The 23,500-nt window shown below is 39.2% G+C and overlaps 1 protein-coding gene and 1 long non-coding RNA gene across 10 annotated transcripts in view; one reads left to right on the forward strand and one right to left on the reverse strand.

Annotated features, from left to right (window-relative positions):
• NAV3 (neuron navigator 3) overlaps positions 1–23,500 on the forward strand; it is a 509,813-nt gene that overhangs the window by 377,725 nt on the left and 108,588 nt on the right. For 7 of the 9 annotated variants that reach the window (XM_036400276.2, XM_036400277.2, XM_036400271.2 and 4 more), the window contains 2 exons: positions 2,421–3,453; positions 10,776–10,891. In XM_036400276.2, the coding sequence (XP_036256169.1) occupies positions 2,421–3,453; positions 10,776–10,891 (1,149 nt within the window). Of the gene's footprint in view, positions 1–2,420; positions 3,454–10,775; positions 10,892–18,456; positions 19,470–23,500 lie in introns of those variants that run through there. The other 2 variants (XM_036400272.2, XM_036400279.2) reach the window with 2 other exon arrangements.
• On the reverse strand, positions 3,086–18,296 carry LOC118697558 (uncharacterized). The gene is made up of 2 exons (XR_004981779.1): positions 18,102–18,296; positions 3,086–4,096 (listed from the first exon to the last, which is right to left on the reverse strand). It is a non-coding gene; the product is annotated as an uncharacterized LOC118697558 (long non-coding RNA).

Raw genomic sequence — 23,500 nt, forward strand, 5'->3', positions numbered from 1 at the left:
CAGGGGTGCCCCAAGGTATCACATACTATGTGTATATGCAAAGCATCAAGCACTTTTTTTGTCATTACACAAACTATATTTGAATTGTATGTTTCATGGGCTTTTTGTAGTACAGAATTCAATATACTATAGACCAGCTTACATCTAATTCCCCAGCAGTCCTAATACTGAATGTCACGGCAAGATGCATCCACTAAAAGAGCATATGTCAGCTGCTGAAATAGCTGTGTACCACATGATTTGATTGCTATTACTGCTTCATTTCTCTGGTGTTTCAGGGTGATGGTGTTTATATACTCAGATATGTCTTGGGAATCTGAACTTCATACAGAAGAGCTTAACCCTTTCATGCATTGCTCTGTTTCGGTTAATAAGGCTAGATGACAAAAATCACAGCTATTAATTGGCATAGTTTGATTATTGCAGAAGGGGCCTGTCATGGTTTGACACTGGCACAATGCCAGTGCCCCCAGGAGAATACTCTCTCCCTGGTTTCTGCTGTGAGATGTGACCAGGAATAAGCAAAGCAGGCTCCCACTTAGGAAAAAAAAAATTATTAACTAAACTACAAGGGAAAGGAAAAAAAAAGAAACACACAAGGAAAATGAAAGCTTCACAAATACATCTCCTCCTCCCCCCCACCAAATTCCCAATACAATACATCCCCCAAATCATCGACTCTTGGTCCGGCACCACCCTTCAGAATACTCAATCCTCAGTTCATCAAGAGGAGAAGGAGTCCTTCTTGTGCCAATGGTGACCTCTTCCTTTCATGTCCAGCGCTCTCACCACTGAACACGGACCAGAGCTGCTTCTAGGGTCGACTTTTAAGGATGCTTCGTCCCACTCCAAAAAGGCACAGTCTCAACTTTGGGACATCTGTCCCCCCCATATTTTTCACTCCCTGGGCCCGAGGGGTACCCACACCAAACCCTCTTGGTCCTGAGGCATTGCCTCCCCCTAGAATGCAGTCCCTGTATCACAAGGAGCATGGTTCTGTCCATGGCTGTACAAAAAGAGTCCAGCATAAGCTACTCCATCATCTCTTCCCACTAAGATTCTTCTCTATTCTTCCAACATCTCTCACTTGCCCATTTCCTTCTTCATCTTCCACTCTATCTCTCTTCTAGGAAAGGTTAATGTTCTGTAAAGTTTTCATTGTCTGAAAAGGGGTTAAAAGCTCCTACAAGCGTCCGGCTGCACCCCCCCCCCCTTCTTCTCCTTCCCAGCCGTGCTGCCGGCACAGGCCCATGTTTATCAAGTTTCACGGTAACAGTCCCAGGCACCAGCTCTCTCTCTCTCTCTCTGTGTCTCTCAGGGGGGGCTGCCCGACGGCTCCCGGTGTCTCTCTCTCTCTCTCTCTCACCCGGCCGCATGGCTGCCCCTGCCCCGCCCAGCCCGCAGCCGGGCAGGGGAGCTCTGAACCTTTCCCTGACCGGAACCCAAGAGAGCCTCCCAGGGGAGAGCCCTGCTTTAACCCCGTGTTCTCAGAGGCGGAACCAATGTCCCAATGGCCACATTAGGTGCCAATATTAAAATCTGAGCACCCATTGGCCTAACCACAGCATCCCAGAAAACATATTTCCTGTCAAACCACCGCACGGCCTTGTTCTCATTCATTCCAAAGATCCACTGAAGTTCATGGATGATGAAAATGTAGTGAATGTGGCAGAGCCTTCTTTGCCTGCCTGAGTTCAGAGCCAAACCAACTATCATTGCTGTTCCCATGCGCATGATGTATCACTGTAACTTTCAAGTACTGACACTGGTGAAATTGTTGATAATTTTTTTTCCTACCTTTGAAAGTGTACTGGGATAAGTTCCGGAAGTGAGCTGCTAAATATTGTTAACAGTACTTAAAACTAAAAAATGTATTGTCACCAGCCTTTTTCGCTTTTATGACTATTGATTTTATGCATTTGATTTCAGTATTACTAAGTCCTTCTCCTCTTGCCCAAAACCTTAGCTTTCTAGCACATATTTTGCTTTCACTAAACATCAGACTCCTCTTTGTCCAGGTCTGGTTTTCTGACATAATTGTAGCATTCTTTATTTTTCCTTCAGTGTTTTGTTATGAACAAGTGATTGGAAAAATAAAACATAAAAAGATTAAAAAATAAAATCTTAACTTGGAAGGCTTGATTGGCATAATGAAATTGTTGTAAGGAAGGTGTTTCTGAGGCTTTCTTGGAATAGTAGAAATATCAAACACCGTGATAATGGAGGGAAGAAAGGCATATTATATTAGCATCCTTCATGTTCCATGCACATATAAATTATGTTTATTTTAGATCACATATAAATGTGTCTTAAATGCCAGGGAATATGACATCACCCTCAAGCATGAGAGAGGGTGATGAGAGAGTAACTATGAGGTGGGAGAGTAACTATTCCACTATGGCTTTTTTCTGTTTTTTAAGCAGATTCACCAAAAGGCCCTCACCCCTCTTCAGGCATGAATGGAAATGTGCAGCATCCCACCAGCACCGGGCAGCAGCAGGTCTCTGCCATACCCTCTCCAAGTGCCAGCAAGCCTTGGCGCAGCAAATCCATGAATGTCAAACACAGTGCGACCTCTACCATGCTGTCTGTGAAGCAGCCCAGTCCTGCAACCTCCCCTACTCCTACTTCAGACAGGCTCAAGCCACCCCCTTCTGAAGGTGTGAAGCCCCCTTCATCTGGACAAAAATCTATGCTGGAAAAATTCAAGCTGGTTAATGCTAGGACTGCTCTGAGACCTCCTTTGTCACTGAGCTCAGGACCCAGTGACAGCGGGAGAGAGGATGACAACTTTTCAGAGTGTAGTGAAATGGATGTCTTAAGTGGTGGGGTGAACAGCGGCGGCTCCACAAGTAGCAGTCCCAAAGTATCACCCAAGTTAACCCCTCCAAAAGCTGGCAGCAAAAATCTCAGCAATAAAAAGTCTTTGCTACAGCCAAAGGACAAAGAGGAAAAGAACAGGGACAAAAACAAAGTTTGCACTGAGAAAGCAGTCAAGGAAGAGAAGGATCAGGTCATTGAATCATCTACAAAGAAGAGCTCAAAAATTGCAAGCTTAATCCCAAAGGGAAGCAAGACAACAGCAGCCAAGAAAGAAAGTTTAATTTCGTCTTCTAGTGGTATCCCAAAACCTGGATCAAAGGTGCCAACAGCAAAGCAGAGCACTTCCTCCGCATGCACAGGGAGTAAGGAGGTTGAAAAACTGAGGACTACAAAAGGAAACCAGTCCCAGTCAACACCAAAATCTCAGCTTAGTGAGAAGGCTTCTCCTTCCTCTGGTCTTGCTTCTTCTGAAGGGAAAGAACCAAGTGCTGCTCTCACTCCAGGATCCTCCGTCAGCGCCTCAATGGCTGCAGGCAGTGGCCAAGGCACAGGAAATGGTGTAGTCCAGCTCCCTCAGCAACAGCAATACAGCCACCCCAACACTGCCACGGTAGCTCCTTTCATTTATAGGTAAGGTCATGGAGAAAATTGGGGTTTGTGCTTCCAATTAGGCAAGAGAGCTAAAATGGATAAAGTAATGGTGGATCATGCTGTTATCCCCCAGTTTCTGTCGCAACATCATGCCAATTTTTTCTAATATTATTTTTTAATTAATGTTACTCTATGAACAATTTCTTACAAGAACTCTGAGTCTTTACCTTGTACAAAAGCAATCCACTGCAAATATTTACTATGTTTTGATTAGAAATACAGATTATGTGGTACATTCTCTGTGCTGCTTTTGAAAGGTCACGGCTGAGTCAGGTTTCTAGTGTGAATATTCTTGTTTGCATTCAAAGAACCTCATCATCTATTTGCTGATATTCGATAATATTTGCTTAGAACTCACCATTCTTTTAAAAGATCATAACATAAATAACATAAATTCCTGATGTTTTCAGAATATGTAACACTACTGGTGGATATTTGAAGAAAAAACATATACAAACTTCTACCAGCATTCAAAAATATTTCAACAGTTTGTGTAGACAGAAAAAGTTGCTGTTTGCAGTTCTTTTCCTGTTTAGTTTTCTACATTAAATAGGTGTAGATAAACTCCCTGCAGACAGTTAAATTTTTACAGGCAATAGTAACTCTTCAGAGGGCCAAGGCTCTGAAAAAGAAGAACGAACAGTTGAATGTATCAACATTTCTCCAAATTTATTTTGCTGTATGATAGAGCAGTGGAAGAGAAGCTGGGAGATTCATTGTTGTACAACTCAGGAGACAGAAAATGTGTGGAAAGATTGACAGGCTGATTTGAATGTTTCCAGTTGTGAGCTGTTGGAGGGTTTTAGCTACAGTTGTGGGTAAATTTAACATCTGATAAAATGACAAATACATTATTAAACAAAATATACTGCCAGTTTTTCTTAGTGAGTAGTACTCTGGATAATCTTGGCTAAAGATTAAAGAGGTGATGAAGTAGTCTCTGAGGAAGTATATAAATCATTACACACAACTAAACATAGCTTCAAAACCAATGTGGATGACTGATAAATTCAGAAAATCATATGGGAGGAAGAAAAGGCTCAGTATGGGTTATATTTATTCTAATATGCAGTGGAGCCTCTGGAGTTTCAATTTTATGTATCATTGGATACACTTAATATGCATGTGACAATCTGGAATAACCTCAGTGATACAGAGGATTTCTAGGGTGGTTCATGGGACAGCCTACATATGTGTTAGGGTGCATGGACAAGGAGAGAGAAAAAGGAGCTATGCTTTGCCTTCAGATGTGTATGCTGCTCAATGGCTATTTTGCTACATATTGATGCCATTTCATTGCATGATGGAGATGTCTTAGTTTTGTTTTAAGCTTTGCCTTGAAGCAGGGCATATTTTGAATATTAAAGGGTGATAGAAGCATGCATCTTCCAGTAATATTTCTTATTAATAATTGTCTCTTTGCTTCAAACAAACAGCAAAGGAGTATTTGAAGTTGAATCTCACATGAAAATAAAATTCTCAGAGCCAGTTTCTGATCTCAAAATGCCATAAACTCAGAGCAAAAGACAGACTTTGATGAAGTTGCTTCAGTATGTATCTCTCTGAGTGCAGAATCTCACTAAAAATACACAGTAACTAAATTTCTTTAAAATCTTGAGGAGTTCATAGTACCACACAATGATTTAATAGAAAAATATAAATATTAACAAGGATAAAATACCCAAATTTTCAAAGTCGGCATATTTATTTCTGTGGATATATGGTAAGTGGAAAGGAGCAAGAGCTGGAGCACTATACTTACATTCTTTGTTCTTCAACATAATTGCTTTTAAAGCAGACACCACCATTAATACACAGAGTTTTCAGGTGTGCTTTCTAATAGCTTTATATAAGTTAGTAAACAATGATTACCATTTAGACTAACAGGGGTTTTTTACCCAGCTACAAGGAATATCTAGGCTCTGTGAGTTTGAACTTCAGTCTTTGTAAAAAATTTCAATAAAATTTAGTAAAAATACAGAGTTATCCAGAGTTCTGCAGAATCTTGTAATATACTTGTGTCATCTATTTAGGCCATTAGCACAAGCATAAGTAAGCTAGTCGTTTCTTGATTTGTTGCTGATACCTGTGAATACCATGTATTTTGAAATATTTTTTGTTAACCAAGAGGATGTTACTGTAGATTACTGTGAGGAAAATTAGGTATTCCAAGGAGTTTTTTTGAGAATGCTGTGTATTTTCCTTAAGTAAGTAATGCAAACCTATAACAGTTATTAATAGTCATGTTTTCAAGAAGTCTATATTTTTATTTATGGACTGTTTTAGTGGGAGGTTCTCAAGTGGGATATTGCACTATTCAGCTTTGCAGTCTTAGTGCTTTGCCCTATCTGATATCACATGGTATTTTTATTCCTCCTAAACACCTGACATCAAAATTCATATGGGATTAAAATTTCTCTTCAAAGATTAACAGCAACAGTCAGAGTTGTGTTTGAGATCATCTAAACAGGCATCACTTAAATTCTTCCATTCTGCCAGAAAGTGATGCTTTATTTTCAAGAGTGGCTGTGAATATACTATTTATAGTCCCTGGTGTGTCCCGTCTGAAGCTGACTGCAGTGTCCCACTGATGTAAGACTGAAGAAGATGTAATTTATTTGCCAGAAAGCTTGATAAGACAGATACAGTAGGATGGTTTAAGAGACTGTATAATTGTTTGAAGTACACCAGCTGCTACTTAAAATTGCACATTCTTTTACTTAAGACAGAATTGTAGGAGACTGGAAATTGTACCATTTTCCCAAGATCTTAAACTTGTTTTGAAATTGGCCTTAGAATTTAGCTGTCTTCCTAGTAGTGCTTAAATTTCAAGCACAGAAGAGTAAACAGAAGTTTAGCACTTACTAGGCTACAGTGCAAATAGGAGGAAAAAGGTACATTAATGACAAAAAAAGAAATCCTGCTGAATTTCAGTAGAAGAACATTGGGCTGTAACTGGATACGTGTACTGCACATGAGCTTTATTTTATTAACTCCTGCAGTAACCACTGGAGGGGATTAGTAAGTCTCTTTCCCATGGCCGAGATACAGAATCTAAAGCTCTCAAATCCCAGGGCCTACGTTGCTCAGGAATTGCTTACTGCCCAAAATGCTGAAAGTATAGAAATTGCTGCAGAGAATTAGCTGACCACTCATCATCCCGAGCTACACTTCTATGTCGTGCATTGCTTAAATTTCCATTTTTCAGCTAAGTTTCTGTTTGATGATAGCAACATCTGGAAGATGTTTCAGCAGTGTCTGAATTGCAGTCTTGCAGAGATATTCTTTCAGTGCTGGACTAAAAAATACCAGTTTGGCACTTCTTTTGTCCCTGCAGAGTAACAAACTGGCAACTTCAGCTACCTAATCTGTTGATGTAGTGAAGATATTGCCAGACTCTTCTCTGAAATGCAGGGTGAAAGGATAAGAGGTAAAAGATGCAAGTTAAAACAGCGGAGGTGCTGATTGAAAGTTAAAAAAATATGGGTTTAGTTTGAGGTGGTGAAACACTTGGTGCAGGCTGTGGAACAAAGTTATGGAATCTCTGTCCTTGGGCATGTCCAGGCTTCAACAAATCAAGGCTCTGAGCAACTTAATGTGACCAGACCCTCTTTAAGAAAGTCATTGGACCAGACAGCACCTAGAACAATCTTTCTGATCTCAATTACTTTATGATACTGTAAGGACAAAAGTATTCAACAGATAGGGCAGAAAAAGGATATATCAGTGTAATAAATAAACATGTTACTGGTTACTAAAACTTTCTTCCCAACTCCTTTACTACATGGTGATCAATGCAATTGTTTGACTAGGCCATAGTCTCAAGGTGAGCAGGAGGTTCAGAGCAGTTACAGATGGAAAGGAGGATATATCTGGTTGTATCTCTGGAAGTACAGTGACATTCAATTCCAGATGCCTGTTCAGGATGTTTTTGTACAGGCTAAGGGAAAAAATTATATTACTCTTCAAGGATCCTGCAATTATAACATGCGCAGGTTTTCTTGAAGCCATATTGATATCCTGTTTTAATGACCAGAAGCTACTTCTGTGTCACTGATTGTGGAGTTGAAACTAAGTTTACAGAAAAAACCATTCTGTCAGTTTATTGTGTTTGTTAATAACAGATTATACTGCTAAACATACTTTCTTCAATAAAGTGAGGACTCGAAGTCATACTGCAGTGCTTTATTGATTCCTGTTATTTGCATTCCTGCTGTGAAAATAAAGCAACAGTCACTCCCAAAGTTTTGCAGTCATAGGTAGTGCTAAAGATTGCCACTCACCAGTTTTAGTTGTAACAAATACATGGTCTTTAGACACATCCTCCCATTTTTCCATTATAGATTTTCAAGTAATGTGTGCAAGAAAAGTTTCCATTGTAGAGGTGTTAGTTGAGGAGATGGGAAGAAGCATAATAAGTGAAGAAATCATTATAAACACATATTTGATTAATTCAGTCCTTTAACTAAAAAAGATGTTTTCCTTCTCTTTGATTGCTCTTTTTAAATATGTGAGAGAATAATCCCATTGCCTTCCTTCTCTTTTGTGAGGCTAAACCAAATCAGCTCTTTCTGGTTTTGTGTTTGTTGGTTTTTTGGTTTTTTGTTTTGGTTTGTTTTTTTTTTTTTCCAGAAGGGTTTATTCTTCCCCATGAGCATCCTAGTAGCCCTTCCTTGCATCTGTTCCCAATTTAACTCACAGTTCTTGAACATGGGTGATCGAACTGCTCATATTGCAGATGTGGTCCTGCCAGTCTGTTACACTGACAGTGATACACATTCAAGACAGCTGCAACTCAGGGAGCTGTTGGAAAAATGCCATCATTTTTATCTGATATCTTTTGGAATGTCAACTAAAAAGCAAACAAATCTTTGATGTTATCTATGTTTATCTAAGATTTGCTATTTTTTTAGAGACAGGAAATTACTGTGTTAGAGACCATTTTTTAAGTAGTGTTTCAAACTCTGTTCTTAATTACCCTGTACAGGCTCATTTTAATCAGAATGAATAAGCTTGTGCAGGTCTGACTGAAAGAAGGATTTGTCCCGTTAAGTGAGTTTGATACTCTTACAAATAGGTAGCATGTAACTCAGTGGGTTGGAGAAAAAGATATTCTTTGATTGCCATGATTGAAATAGAAACAGATTGTCCTGTTTTCATGAAGGTTGCCTAAATTAACCTCCACTGTAGATGAACAGCACTGGAAGAAATATCACTGGACTGGCTTTGACCAAACTGAAATACTTTTCCCTTTTTCTGATATCAAGAGAGATGTAAGAATTTCATTCTCTTTAAGGCAGTGGGCTGTGAGTAGGTAGAGAATAGAGGATAATTCATTTAGGCCAGTGTGCAAGGCAAATGAGAAGATCACTTAATTTGCTGTTTACTTGCTTTGAGTTTAATCTCCAGTCCTGCAGCAATCACTTGAGTTGTTCATAGGATTAATACATCCCACTGAAAGACATTAAAGCCAGAAGTATAGAAGACAAACCTCACAATTTAATTTCCCACTTTTTGTAAAAATTAGAAGAGGCATTTATATTCTTGGTCCAATGTATCACAACCCACAATGGACCCACAGCAATGCAACTTGAAGTTTTAGGTACCTATTGTGTACCTGGGTACTTCTTGTTCCCCAAGAGCCCCAAAATCCTACATCAACAAATAACCTGTTGTCTCAAGCAAGCAGAACCTAGGCTGCTGCAAAATCCATAGTCCTCCATGAGATTTCTGTTGTTTCCTCAGACAATTAAAATTTTAATGATTCAAAGCCCTTTGGGAAAGCAAGCAGGACTGTGGAGTTTCAGAGTGTATTCCCTGCAGAGGGATAGAGTGAGCTCTTTCTTTACTTAAGAGACTCTCCTCTCAAGCTTCAAATGTAAAACTACATTCAAGGTTGGCAGGACATAGCTAACCTTGCAACATGTACTGAGCTTGTGTTTCCAGTAGTGTGTGACAGACAACAACCAAAAGTAGTTTTTATAGAGCAGTTCTCTGTTTACAACATCTCAAAAGTACAGAAATTGGTAAGAAAACATTGCATCTGATCAGGCATAATTTATATTTCTGTTTCTGAGCTGGATGATTCTAATCAATAGATTCCACCATGTCAGTACTTGTGCTGCTCTTTGTGCAGATATCTGTTTCCTCATCTATTGTTATGAATTACTGAAAAAATTCATTCAGTAAATGTAAAGAAAATATTAACTAGAAATTTATTTCATAAAATAAGTTGTTATGAAATTATTTTAAGGTAAGTCACTTTTTATGAGTTTTATTTATAAAATACAGATACATCACACAGTTAAATGTTTCTCTTTTAAGTTTAGTTGGTCATTGGAAACACTTTATGCTGAATTTTGAAAATAGAACTATAAATGTCACACTTTAAAATTAAGATATAAATATTTCACTTGTCTTTCAATAAATCAGAAGGGTGACTGCTATTCATGTCAGAAAAGCTGGAAGAGCTCAAGCTCTAAGTGAAGATCTTTTAAAATTTTATTTCAAAAACTGGCTATTATATTTTTAGATGTGTTCTTTTACTCTATACACATGTTGCTGTTTAATGACATCAGTGTTCAGCAGTTCCAGGGCAAAGTAGATTCTACAGCTGTTCTGTAAGAAGAGGCAATAAGTGTGTGAGATATTTTTTATTATAATCAGTATGCTCATGTATTTCTTGCTATTTACTTTCATATAACAGAAAGTAACTGTATTCAGTGAGGGGTTACCATGATAATTTATCATTGATTTTCACAGAAATATACCCTCAAAGCAAATATGAGCTATTTAGTAGAAAGTTAATTGGAAAACTTGTATTATCCCATTCCCCAGGGTCTTATAAGGGGCATTATCAAAAGAAACTGCACATAGATTTAAATATCTGGGCCAAATTTCCATCCAGCCTTGCATAAGCTTTTTCCCACATGGCCTTTCTCATTTAATATTTCATCAATTACAAGTTTTTATTTCCTTTATGTGTGTGCAGGGATGTGACTTAACCAATGTAAATGAATTCTGATTAGATCTGGTTGACAAATCCTTCAGAAAAAAAGTGAGGGAAAAAAAGGCTTAAAATCTCAGAATTAACTACAACATGTTTCTGCAGAGAGAGAGAGAGAGAGCAAGCCTAGTTGCTTGTATATTTGTGTATCTGGACTTTAAGCTAGCATAAGAATGTGACAAAAATTATATTTTCACCCTATAGTGATATGATTCTAGATGGAGCTGTAAGTAGCACTTTCTTCCATGAACATGAATGACAAATAATAATAATCAATCTTCTTGCTTCATTTCAGAACTCTCTCAGAAAATGACAGTACCTCTTTACCACCTGCTGACTCCTGTACCAGTCCTACTAAGATGGATTTGTCATTTAGTAAGACTGCCAAACAGTGCCTAGAGGAGATATCTGGTGAGTAACAATGAGTCAGGAAGAGACTGTGAACTTCTTTATTTACATCTGTTTCTTACTGGGAGCTTTGTGATGGGTTGAAATAATACTTCTGACCTCCAATCATGAGGGGTATTAAATACACAGAAAATTTAGGTCATGCATATTTAGTGCTTCAGATCCACTGTTATCTATTTAAACTTGTTCCTTCTGTTCAAATACCCTCTTTATCATTTTGCTAAAACTGCACTTTGACAACCTAGGGTTTCAAGTAATTGTTATTTCATTTAATCATACTGAATGTTCCAAGAGAGCAGTGGAAAGTTGACTTCAGAAAGTTTAACACTCATTTAATAACATCAAATTAAATCATAACATCAGAACTGAGACATAAATTACGTAATATACACATTCCTTTTATTAATGAATCTGTATTCAGAAAACATGCAAGTCCTTACTATTGTACCTGATGTGTAAGCTGCTGCTAGAGCTAAGCTGCTAAAGGTTGCGTTACAAGGAATTCCTTGTAAACATGGATTAAAGTCCTTACTAGGTTACAAAGCTGAAGGGATGGGATATTTTAGTCATGTTGGGATAACTCCTTTGAAGTCAACTGAACAATGCTAAGTTACATCAGCATTGGGTCTGGCCATGACTCTGCCTATCCATGCAAAAAGCAAAGTGTGCCACACCTCACTTTCTCATCAGGACTGAGCTGCACTGCAGGGTTGTGTACAAGTTGTTCCAAAGGGACTCTGCAGGAGCTGTTACTTGGGGGTTTAAGGGTTTATTTTTGCTGTTGCTTTGTTTTGTTTTTCATTAGCATCCTTAATCTTATAATTTTACAAAAATTAAAGGTGATATCCTATCTCACTGGTTTAACTACAGTTTTGCCCTTTTACCACAAATTGTCAACATTTAAATGGATTTGTCATGAGTCTTAGTTCTTCTCACACAGGATATAACTCACTTAAAGCACTAATTTGATACATCATTCTAAAATTATCTCTCCACCAGAAGGGAAATCAGATGCCCAAGATTTTTGGGGACTGTCTTGACATTTAGCTGACTCCTACTGAAATAGGTTTTGTCCTGGTTTGTCTCAGTCCCTTTGGAAGTCTTCTGACACCCTTTATTTGCACAGCCAGGTTCTGTGATAAATATATCACCTCTTTGGAGGTAATGCATACCTGCTAAAATATAAAATTGTTTTTAATTACTTCAGAAATTGGACTCCTTTGTCTAATATATATAAAAAGTTTAATTGAAACACTTCCATAAATCAAGAGATGCTTCAAGGAATCATCCAGAGAGAAGCTAGAAAAACCCCAAACAATTAAATGCGTGCTGAAATGATCAAACAGAATATCATGTCTGATGACCTTTTTACTGTTGTGAACAAAAACTAAACAGCATCAAAAAGAAGAATATGACATAAAGAAAACTAGACACCAGAGATGTTCCTAGTCTGATTATTTAAACTCTGGCATTAACCATTGATTGGCATAACAGGCTGTAAAGCAGAACCACTGGGAAAATGTGGTCAGTGATTTGCTGTGCACATAGGAAAGCAGAGGTGTGTCACCTGTATTTAACTGTTAGCAGCAAAAGGAATAAATGGATCAAGTACTATATTTGCTGAATAATTAATTCCCTGCATGAATGAACTATCACCAAGTCATTGGTGATTATGTTGTTAGATCTGCATGGATAAAAGCTTTTGTGATAGTTGCTCAGAGGAGTATTCCATGATGGATTACCTATGAGAAAGGACAGTTCAATTCTTTTACTTAAGAGCATCTTTATTCTGATACGATCAAGGGATTACTCTAGTGTAGTAGCAAAGAGATAGGAAGGTTAATGTCCATGGTCTGGTCACTTATTTTCAGGGTATTAAGCAACTAATCTACTTTCTTTCATTTTGCTATTCCCTTTTTCCTGAAATTTTCAACTGTTGCTGTGGGTGGACATCATCTTTATATTATCTTGATCTTCTTTTGAAACTCAGTAGCCACCACCCTAGCACAATATGTTTGTAAAGGGTAAGGATCAGTAAGGATAATGCTGAAGAGTGAACATCTGTGGAAATCTCTAAACAGCTTGGAGGAGTGCATTCAAAAAGTGTTGTCCCACCTGTATTGTGTTTCTGCTTCATTGATCATTATTATTTTTAAAGTGCCAGATATTTAGAACTAAGGCTGACATCCTCAGGATTAGAATATTTTAGCCAATATTGTATAAACTGTTTCTCTATTTTCTGAATATTTACACATCCTGTTTGTTATTGCTTCTTGGCTGAAGATTACTGCTCCCATAACCAGGCAAGTTGTTCATATCAGAGCTCCTAAATCACTTCAGAGCAATATCAGCCAACTGAACCTAAACTGATGCTTTAAGCCTGTCTAGCTCAAGACTTCTCCACAATAAAGACAAAAGTTGAATGTAAAAAAAAATAATCTTAAAATTATTTAGGAGTGGTTGGCCAGGCACCATTCTCCTGGTGTAATTCAGGAGTCAAGCCCAAGTTAATTTCCTTGCTGTAGTAGTGAAAATTCATGGCTCTGCTTTCTGTGTCCAGCAAGGCAGTTCACATCCCTTTGCTACTGTCTAAACAGTGGTGATGGGAAGGTAGAAAGTAAAGCAAGAATCTGTAGAGGGAGTTTTCAGCTCTCTTCTGCTCTGTCTTCCTCCTCCAAGGGAGCTGGTTACCTTTAAAGCTTCTCCTGTCTTCCAACTCAGATCTGGTGAAAGGTAAAGTCAGAGCTCAAGCCACGTGTTTCCTGCCCACTGCTTTGCAAGTGATTTCTTGGTTTTACCTGCACAGCCATGAGAAGGGAATAGTGCTGGAAGGCAAGGGGGGTGAGGAGGCTGGTGTAGGCATAGACTCAGAAGTGTGGCTTGTGGTTCTCCTCATAAACTGGACACCCTCTTTATTTTTATATTATCACCAATAATCTGTTGCTCTTGGTGAATATATAAAGGGCTTATGCCTAAAGCCGGTATACATGGCTTATGCCTAAAAGCAGTTCTGCATCTTGGTAGAGGTATTTTAAATCTGTTCCCATGTCTCTGGGGGGAAATTTGTTCTAGATGTGATCTGAAGTGCTTCAGACTTTTTCCTACTTTTTTTTTCCCCCTTTGAATATTCCACAGCTCAGCCAGAACAGCCTCAAGTGTTTCCACAGTGCACATGGCGATCAGCACAAGAGTACACCTAGAGCAGTTTTTAGTCTTCCTGCATACCTTGAATCCCCTCTGTGTGCACAGCTCCGGTGATACACGTACTCCCACTGAATGAGCCCTGTTTGTAGGCATGAGACACCTGAGGAGTAGTTCTGGTGTGTTCTGTGTGTGGTAGGCTTATTGCTCATGTGACACACAGGTGTGCAGACCTCTGTCCGGAAAATCCCAGACAGAATCTGAGTCCCCTAAATAAGGAACAATTCTGCATTCAAGTATGAACACAGTTTCTTGCATGTACTTTATATAGCGTTTGCCTCAACGAGACTACTCAGTATCTATCCACTCAGTTTCTACAAAACTGGAATATACCTTTATAAACAGGATTATTATATGATAATGGCAATAATGGCTAATAAAGTAACTCAGGTTGGTTGTTGTTATTCATGATATGGCTGGGAACAAGTTTTTCAGACTTTCTTACCAACTATTTCTTCTTAAAGTAGCTGTGACATTTATCACCTTCTGCAGCAGGTTTATTGGAGAAGGATGTCAGGAAGTTAATTACTTAATAATCCATTGTAAACTGTACATGTCAGTAAACTAAGTATTATTTTATTAAATCAGTGATAACATTTGGCTTTCACAAGTGCTGGCATGTTCTAAGAGCTTAATGCAAAGTGTTTGATTAAGTAATTATTCATGAATTTATAAATATTGACTAATTTTTTAAAATCTGATGAATGAAGCAGAAATGAAACACTACTTTTAAAAGTTATAGGGCTATCTCAATGGCAGGATTAGCATAAAAACATTCAAATTTAAGTATTTTATGTTTATTGTGCTTAATTTTTTGTTCTCTGAAAGAAATAATTAATACATGCAGGAATAGTTTTTTTTTTTCAAGTAAGCTTAGCTGAAGAGATTCATAATCTTATGCATTTCCATATCTATTTCATAATTCATTTGTAGGGTTCTAAACCATCCACTGAGACTTCAAAGAAAGTCTTATCAGACAGCAAAATTGCCCAAAGATTATTAGTTCTTAAAATAATTTTTATAATTCCTTTTAGGAAAGAGACTGTAAAAATAAAGTAGTATGTTACACTGACTGTGATAGAGGAAGTTCCCTAACATGTTCTTGATGTAAACATATTCCTGCTTGGTGGGTGGAGAGCACACTGAATTGCAAGGTAGTTGGGGAATAATGCTGTCATGACATTTGCTCTCCTCTAGTCTCCTATACTTTCTTCTTACCACAGAAAGATGTATTTTTTGGTTGCTATATGTAAACATTTTAAAATGGAGAGCTGAGCTTTAGAAAATTCTTTTTGAAGAAATAAACCTAAGAATTTTTCACATTGCAATTTTATGTTTTGGCAAATGACACCCTGCAGATGGATGTGGTAAAGTACAAGGATAAATTCAGTGTTGTTTCTACTGAGTACTTGGTCTGAGATAAATAAGTATCTGTTGTATCTGGGAATGATCACCATGGCCTGTCAACCATGTGAGGCAATGGGATTAATGGGAGAAAAGTTCATATAACTTTATAATTAAGAGATGTGGTAAAATGTCTGTACACAGGAAGGCTGAATGAAGGTTGTGTGATTAGCCTCTCTACCTCTGTAGAAAAGCACTGCACTCACTGTGTTTTCAGTGTATTTCAAAGTGAGGCAGATGAATGCTGCAGCTGTCAGCAACCCTCACATGACTCTCACACAGTCCAGGTGTCATTCCCTTTTCAGTATGATGCTCTGTGACCTGTGTGCTCTGAAGCTGGGCTGCAATGACCGGCTCAACTGGGAGAAGTAACAGGTCAGCAGAGACCCTGAGGGCTCCCTGGGTGGCCCAGGACACTGCCAGAGACCTGTCCAGCCTGGGGGAGTGTGGCACCTATTGGCAGCACCATATGGGAGGTTTGGTGTGGCTCATTGGGTGAACATTTTTCATCCCCTGCCATAACTTTTTCTGCTCCCAGCTAGAAAGAGCACTGACTCTACCTGTTCCAGTTCTGGTAGCTTGTATCTGGTCTGATGTTGGAGCTTGAGCAGCCATGCCATGCACTGCTTCCCTAGCAGAGCAGTGCATGGCACGAGGGCTGTGCCCTGCCCACAAGGGTTCCTGAGGCCAGTGCAGCTCTGCAGTGCAGACTGCTGCATGTGACCATGCACATTGGGAGCCTGCATGGAGGCAGAGCAGGTCCACCTCTGCCTACAGCTTTCCATGGAGACAAGTCACTGCCTGCAGGTGTTGGGGTGTAAGAGGATAGGTGGGGAAGTTATTAATGGATTTGAAATATCAGGGAGAGATTGAGACTTGCTCTTTATGGTAGGAAAAGACCCTTTTCTCTTGATTCCAAGACAATCACCAAGAAAAATTTGGCATCACAGAACCAAATCACAGTCTGATTTGGTTTGAAAGGGACCCAGAAGGATCATCAAGTCCAGCTCTTAAGTGAATGGCCCACACAGGGATTGGATCCACAACCTTGCCATTATTAGTACTGTGCTCTGACCAAATGAGCTAAAAGTCATTATCCTTTCTGTTAATTCAAAATATAGCAATGGAGAATACTGTACCTATTTGAGTAAAAATTCAGGATATAAAATCAATTAATGCAAGAAGAGTGAGACTGTCCTTCTTTTTTTGAATTTTTCTATTGTCAGTACCTCCCTGTGAGGACTTTCTAGCAACCGCAGCTTTATCAGGCGTGTTAGACAGGCTGGGACAGCCACATGGCACTGTCAGTGCACACCAACACAGGAGTGTGCAGGCAGTGCTCTGGCATTCTGTGGCAACACCAGCACCACAGCAGCTCTGAGACACCATTGGCATCCACACCACACCTGCTGTGCTGCAGGCAGGCACCAGCACGTTCATCAAACCCTTCCAAGAGCCCGTATGTCACTGCAGCTGGCAGACCCTGGAGTAAACACAGCAGTCTTATCTTTTATTTCCATGCTGAAAAAGTGATAGGTGTTTAATATTTGGGACAGTTTTGTACTCAGGCAGACAGACCATTCCTCATGTCTGCTCTTTGACTGTGTGTTCTAGGTGGGGATGGGAGTGGTACCTCCTATTGATGTCTTCCTCAGAAATCCAGTGCTCTAATATGGAAAACCACCATTACTTTAGACTACTGATTTTTTATTCTGAGTCATTCCATGTTTCTGAGAGTTATTCCATGTTTCTGAGAGTTATCTAGGAAGAAATGTACCTTTCCTTTGAAATTTCTGAGAATTTTCCCCTGTGTATCTTCAATAACTGTAAACTGAACTAGTGAAAGGCAAGAAATACACACTGAGGCTTCTGCTAACATCTGTTTATTCATACAGGAAATCTGTGAACAGCTTGTAATTCTTAGGGTGGCATTTTTAAAGGTTATTTTTCTGTCACGGTTTCTCAGGTAGAGACTTGAGATGAGCATATTTTCACACTGACAAAAGCAGTTTATTTTTATACAGCAGTTTTATTATTTGTAGATTTCTATATAATGTTTTGTGAAATTAATTTCCCCTAGATAAAAAAGTTTGTGTCTAAAAAAATTATTATTAAATTCAGGTATTTCTTTGTTCATCTGTCCATTTCTGGGACTAACATCTTTTCCTTTGTGAGAAAAGACATACATTTTAGCGTAAGTCTTCTTTCTCTCTGGACAATGAATTTAAAAATAGCATTCAAAATTGCTGAACTTAGTTCTGACAGAATACTAATTTGCTTTATTAAAAAAAATCACTCCTCCATTAATAGGTTTTCTTCAGAATAGTGTGAAACAATGATTTTTTTACAGATTTTATAATTCTGTACTAGCCTCTGAATCTTAGAGACGTGCAAACAGGGTAGCTTTCTAAGGAGAAAGAAATTAAATACTTCCTTTTATGAACCATTTTACCAGACAAATACTGTTGTGTTCCATGTCTTATGATATTAAATTATATTGTTTTATTTAGAGCAGAAATTGCAAGACTGAAGGTCCTTTTGCAAGTCTGCTTTTAGCTTCCTGCATAGGGAGTAACAGTGATATGAAGAAACAGTTGTTCATCCTTACCTTTCGGGGAGAAAAATAGGATTTGACCATGAGCTAGATCTGTTACTGTAGCATCCCATTCAGGTGAAGCTGTGTCTTGAAACCTGTGGCACTGTAAACTGGGCAGAGGCTTCTGTGTCTCCGGTTTAATTCACCAGGATGTTTGCTGCCATGGCAGCCAGCAGCATTCACTGCAGTAGCAGAGAAGAGTCATATATCTGGGAATGCAGGTTGAATGCTAAAATGTAAGGAGGCTTGTGCTTCAGTGGTTAATTTTGGCTCTTTATTGAGCTCTGACGTGGAGGCTGTACTTGCAGCTCTGTGTCAGCCCATCTGAAGTGAAGAGCTGTGCACTAGGATCAGTCATGAGCTGGTGAGAGGGAGGGAAAAGCCCGAGACAGTACTTGTGCCTACTTTGGATTTCAGAAAGCAGCAGCTGTAGAAAGAGATGCAGGCCCACCGCTCCGATGAGACTGGTGATTGGATGGAGAGGGGAAAACACAGTTGGCTTTTGGGATTACTTCTGTGCTGGAGCAGAGTGTTTGATCAACTCTCTTCTGCTTGAGAGAAATTGAAGTGAAAATGACTGTAAGTACTGCAGATTAAAGTGACCGACTGAGTGGCTGAGCAGAGACAGCAGCGTAATTTTAAAGAAGATGACTGTGCCTATCTAGTCCCTTCCAGTGTGCAGAGTGCATGTGGGAGCTGTGCTTTCACTGTGAGTGCAAGCGTGTGCTACCTGGGGTGTGCAGCGATGCAGGGAGCACTGCCTGCAGCTCCCAGGGGAATTGAGCTGCTGTCCATCTCAGAAATATGAAATCTAACTGAGGTGCAGCCCAGCCAGAAAGATGCAGCGATCTGCTGAACTGTCAGTGTTTAAAGGCACGGAGGCTAGAAGAGGGTGTGCTCGTCTTCAGAAGCAGAAGTCTCTAACCAATCTCACGCTCATCAGTGAAGGGGAGAAGAGGCGACACTCATACAGGGAGAACTGGTTTGGAAACGCCTCCAAGTCCAGCCAGAGTTACCAACAGCGGCATGCAGAAGCTGTGTGCAGAGGCTCCCTGTCCAAGGCATTCTCACAGTCAGTGCACTCGCTCTGCCACTCTGGATTCACCACAAACCAGGCATTTCAGGGGATACCACCTGCTGGAAGCAGGACATCCAGGAGGTCAGGGGACCGGTGTACAGGTGAAGGCTTTCAGACTGACAATGAGGAGAGCAAAAAATCCGATGATGAAAATGCGTCCTGCACATCCCATTTCCCCAGCAGGACCTGGGCAGAGGAGGAGGAGGAAGGGTGCTTGCGTGAAGGGACTGCACATCTGGATGAAGATGTCATAATAACAATGCTGGGTGACCTAGAACAGGTCCTTTATACTGATATTTTAGGTAAGTTAACTTTGGCTTGTCATCAGGAAGGGCAAGAGGAGACCCAAGTGTTAGCACATATCTGCAGAGAGCAGATTTTTGATCTTGACAGTGATTTCCCAAGACAGAACTGGGTTTATTTGCAGTAGTATGCAAAAATAGGGTCTAGCCATTTCTTCTTTGTTTCCTTACTGTGACATCTTAAGACTGTGTGAAATGAAGACAAATGTCTAAATTGCTTGTGATGGGTGCAGGGGCAGCAGCAGCCTATGAATAACTGAATATAGCTTAGCTTTTTGAAAAATAAGGTGAAATATTTAAGTGCTATTAGTTTATTGTTAAATAAATCTATTTTAATGATATTTTTCTCATTAATTTGAAATTGATATCTTGAATCCAAGTTTTGGGTGGGACAAAGCACATCTCAGCCTTCCTACAAACTGACCCTCCAGTATTTCTTTCCCCTTCTCTAGCCCCCCTGCAGATAATTGCACCCCTACATGTGGAATTGTGAGTGCCAGGGTTTCAGTCTAGCTCAAATAGCCACTTTTGTTATATCTCTGCACGCCAGTGAGTATTTGAAGTCCACAGCCATAGGTGCTTCAAAGGCTGCTGTGTTACTTTTCATCCCTCAGCCCTTTAAGAATGCTCAAAGTGTTCATTTCCAAAGCTTTGTTCTTCAGTCTTCAGTTAAATGGTTGAAGTAGCTGCTTGCTTTTCAAAGGTTATATGCCATGTGTCTAGCCTGAAGCTTCTTGCTGGTAGATATGTTAGCCCTGATTGTGTTTAAACATTAAGGACAAACTTTTTGCTGTGTATATAGTGTAAAAAGCTGTTACCTCAAAAGAAGAAAGAAATAAGAATTCTCTTTGTGTGCATACCTTTTATTATTAGACTGTACCAGTAGGTTAAAAGGGCTTCTGCTAGAGATCAAAAGCTTGCTAGCAAAGAAGACTGAGCTCATACCTGCCTCTGCTCCTATTCAGCTGTTTGCCACTGACAAATCCCTGCTCTTTTGTAAGCCTCAGTTTCCCTGCTTGCAAAGTAAAACTGGTACTTTCCTTTCTGAATTAATATCTCATAGTGGACAGTTCTCTGGGGAAACATTTATTATTTGTAAATCCTTTCATGCAAATCAGACAATTGATGGAATTGTTACACTCCCATTTGCTTTGGGCTGTACATGTGCAGAAGAACAGAAATTATTATGAACAGTATTATTGAATGTGAAATTATGAGGGAGCTTCAGAAATGTGAATGTAAAAGTCTGACCTGGGTATCTAGTGGTTTCTCTAAAATGTCTATTTTGATTTCCTGTGAATGTATCACACAGTGTAAGAAATCAATGTATTTTCCAGAAATTTACTGAGGGAATAATGATTCACTGTTTATAGGCAAAAAAATTGGGGACAATCTTTTGGAATTTTCATATTTATAAATGATGACGCTACAAATGATTGGAGGAAATGGCCTTTCTTGTGAGAGGAACAGAATTTTGACAGAAAGTTTCAGGTTACCCTAGTTCTAGTCTTATCCCAGTTTCCCCATGTGTGAAACAGAATTGATTTTTTTCTCAGTGTATAAACCAGAATCACTTGAGATAACAAGACTGGGAGCTTTTCTGATATGTTAGGTCCTGCAAATACGGCCAGACACTATGATGACTGTGGCATATTAAGAAACAAGGTACCCAGAGGAGTCTGGGATGCCTTTGAACCCAGTCCTGATGCAATAAGCACCAAAGTGTCTCCACTAGCAGGCACGGTGTAGCTAGTTTGCTGAAAAATTAACATCTTCATCATCCCTATGGTCCTCTTTACAGAAGGAGGCTTGATGTGGATGGGGACTCAGTGCTATCATGAAAACATAGGATCTTGTACTCAGTACAGAAAATTTCTTCACTGTCAACTGTTTATACTTTCTGACTTGTTCATCCAAGGTACAGCAGGATTCCAGTGACATTTAGAGAATGATGGAAAGGAAAAAGAACTATTCCTTTCAAATCACTCTAGCAATTAGTGGGAGATTTTTCAAAATAGTACTATGTAGTATTTTAATATAACAAAACTTCAGTTTTAACTTTTTTTTTAATTAAAACTGGTGGAAATTATCTGCTGTGTCACTGAGAGATCAAAAGAGATTAGATCTCAAGTTTTTCACCTCTGCAGGATAGAATAACCAAATTTTATGGTATAATTTGTCTGAAAGTGAAGTATTCTTTACTGTGAAAATATATTTTGGCAGCTTGCCATATATGTACCTTTTTTATTTAATGTATTGCAATTATACCTCAAGGCTTTGTTATGCTGTTTACTGTGCAATACATATTAAAAAAGACAGCTGCTGTCATTTTTGCTGCAAGAATTTGCAATGTTAACATACAGCAAAGGACAACTGACAAGGATAAACAAGGAAGGAAAAGGGCAATGTCACTCTAAAATATGAATTGTATTCAGTTCCTCGAATAAATATTAAGTATTGCTTTGCCTTTAATTCTGCCTGCATAGACCCCAGAATCTGTCTTTCTGTGTAAATAGAAGATTTTCTTATACCAACAAGCTACTCTTTCAGCTCTGGTTCAAGGCAGGGCAGGTAACATTTCCTGGATCTTCCTTATATAGGTATTATGGCAGGAATATAATGTGCTATTGAAAGCCAATATGAATGCATTTGGCAGAGCAGGGAAGGCAAAGGGCAGTGACTGAGGAACTGAGTGCACCACAGACAGCTGGCTGGAGGCAGGCATGGACAGTGTGCCTGGAAATTGTCTGGGCTTTAAAAAGCAGTCTGAGTCTAACAGGATGTAATGTCTTCAGCCTAGCCTGGCCATGAGCCCTGCTGCCTCACAGGAAGCTCCAGGGTGCTACAGAAACTTCTGCAAAAGCTGCTGGGATCCATGAGTACACTGATTGACAGTGCTTTAGCGAACACATGTAGCTTGAAACACAGGAAGAGTTGTAAATAATCTCAGTGACTGCAGACATTTGTCTCCTGCAAGACACCACATGTAAAAAGGGACGCAGGTAGTTTATTTTATGAAACTAAATATTGTGAACAGACATGGCCTTGGGGTGTGGCTTGAGAAGAGTTTGGCAGCAGTGCAGGACCTGTATCCCCACTTCATTTTTCCATCCTGTCCACGTGTTGATCCCGCTGTCAGTTCCATGGTGCCAAACCAGACATTTATAGACATTAGCATTATTAAAGCACTGAAGAGTTTTTTGTGAGTGATGAAATAAGCAAACATAATTTCCCAAAGGACCATTTGTCTGCAGCAAAGAGGACAGAAGACACAACCAGGGCAAGGTAGATGGGAAAACCTCAAAATGGTATTGCTGTGAAAGCTGGTTTGACATTAAGGTACAATTGCAGGTTATGTTGGCTAGTTAAATGCATTGTTTGCCTGTTGAGGAGGAATCAAAGTTTATATTAAATAATTTATTTCCATTTAATGTCAGGAGTTGAGATTTTTCTTAGCAGCCTACAGAGTGTTTGGGCAATAGGACCTGACTGCAGAAGGCCTGTGAGGTATGATGTGAAATTTGTAAATGATAGAGTCAAAAAGGAATTATTTGCACTTCAAGTTCAGCATTTTACATGTAACTCCAATACATGTAAAACACATCTAACTCTAATACATAACTCTAATGGCTTCTTGCCACCTTTCTTACAAGAAACAGGTACAGGACATGATCAGAAATAGAACACTAGCCTTGAAGATATCAGAGATTTTTGTCATAGAATTTCTTTTGAAATTCTCTTGTTGTTCAAAAGTAAAATGAATTAAACTTCCTTGATCTATGAATTTCCTAGAAAACCTGCATTCCTGGGTTTTTGTATATGACCACTGGAGGCTTCTTTGAGGTTTATGATGTTTCTCTTTGTAACATATCGTACATAACTTCTCTCCTTTTTTAAATTTGTTTTTAATTGTATGACGTAAACATTGTTCTGGATGTCATAGGTGAAGTTCTGAAAGCTTCATTATCTGAGATATGAGACTAGCTTTTCACAATGGATCCTGAAGGCTGTTGAAAAGTCTAATTGTATAA

Source organism: Molothrus ater, chromosome 5, assembly GCF_012460135.2.
Source record: "Molothrus ater isolate BHLD 08-10-18 breed brown headed cowbird chromosome 5, BPBGC_Mater_1.1, whole genome shotgun sequence".
NCBI classification, from domain to species: Eukaryota; Metazoa; Chordata; class Aves; order Passeriformes; family Icteridae; genus Molothrus; species Molothrus ater.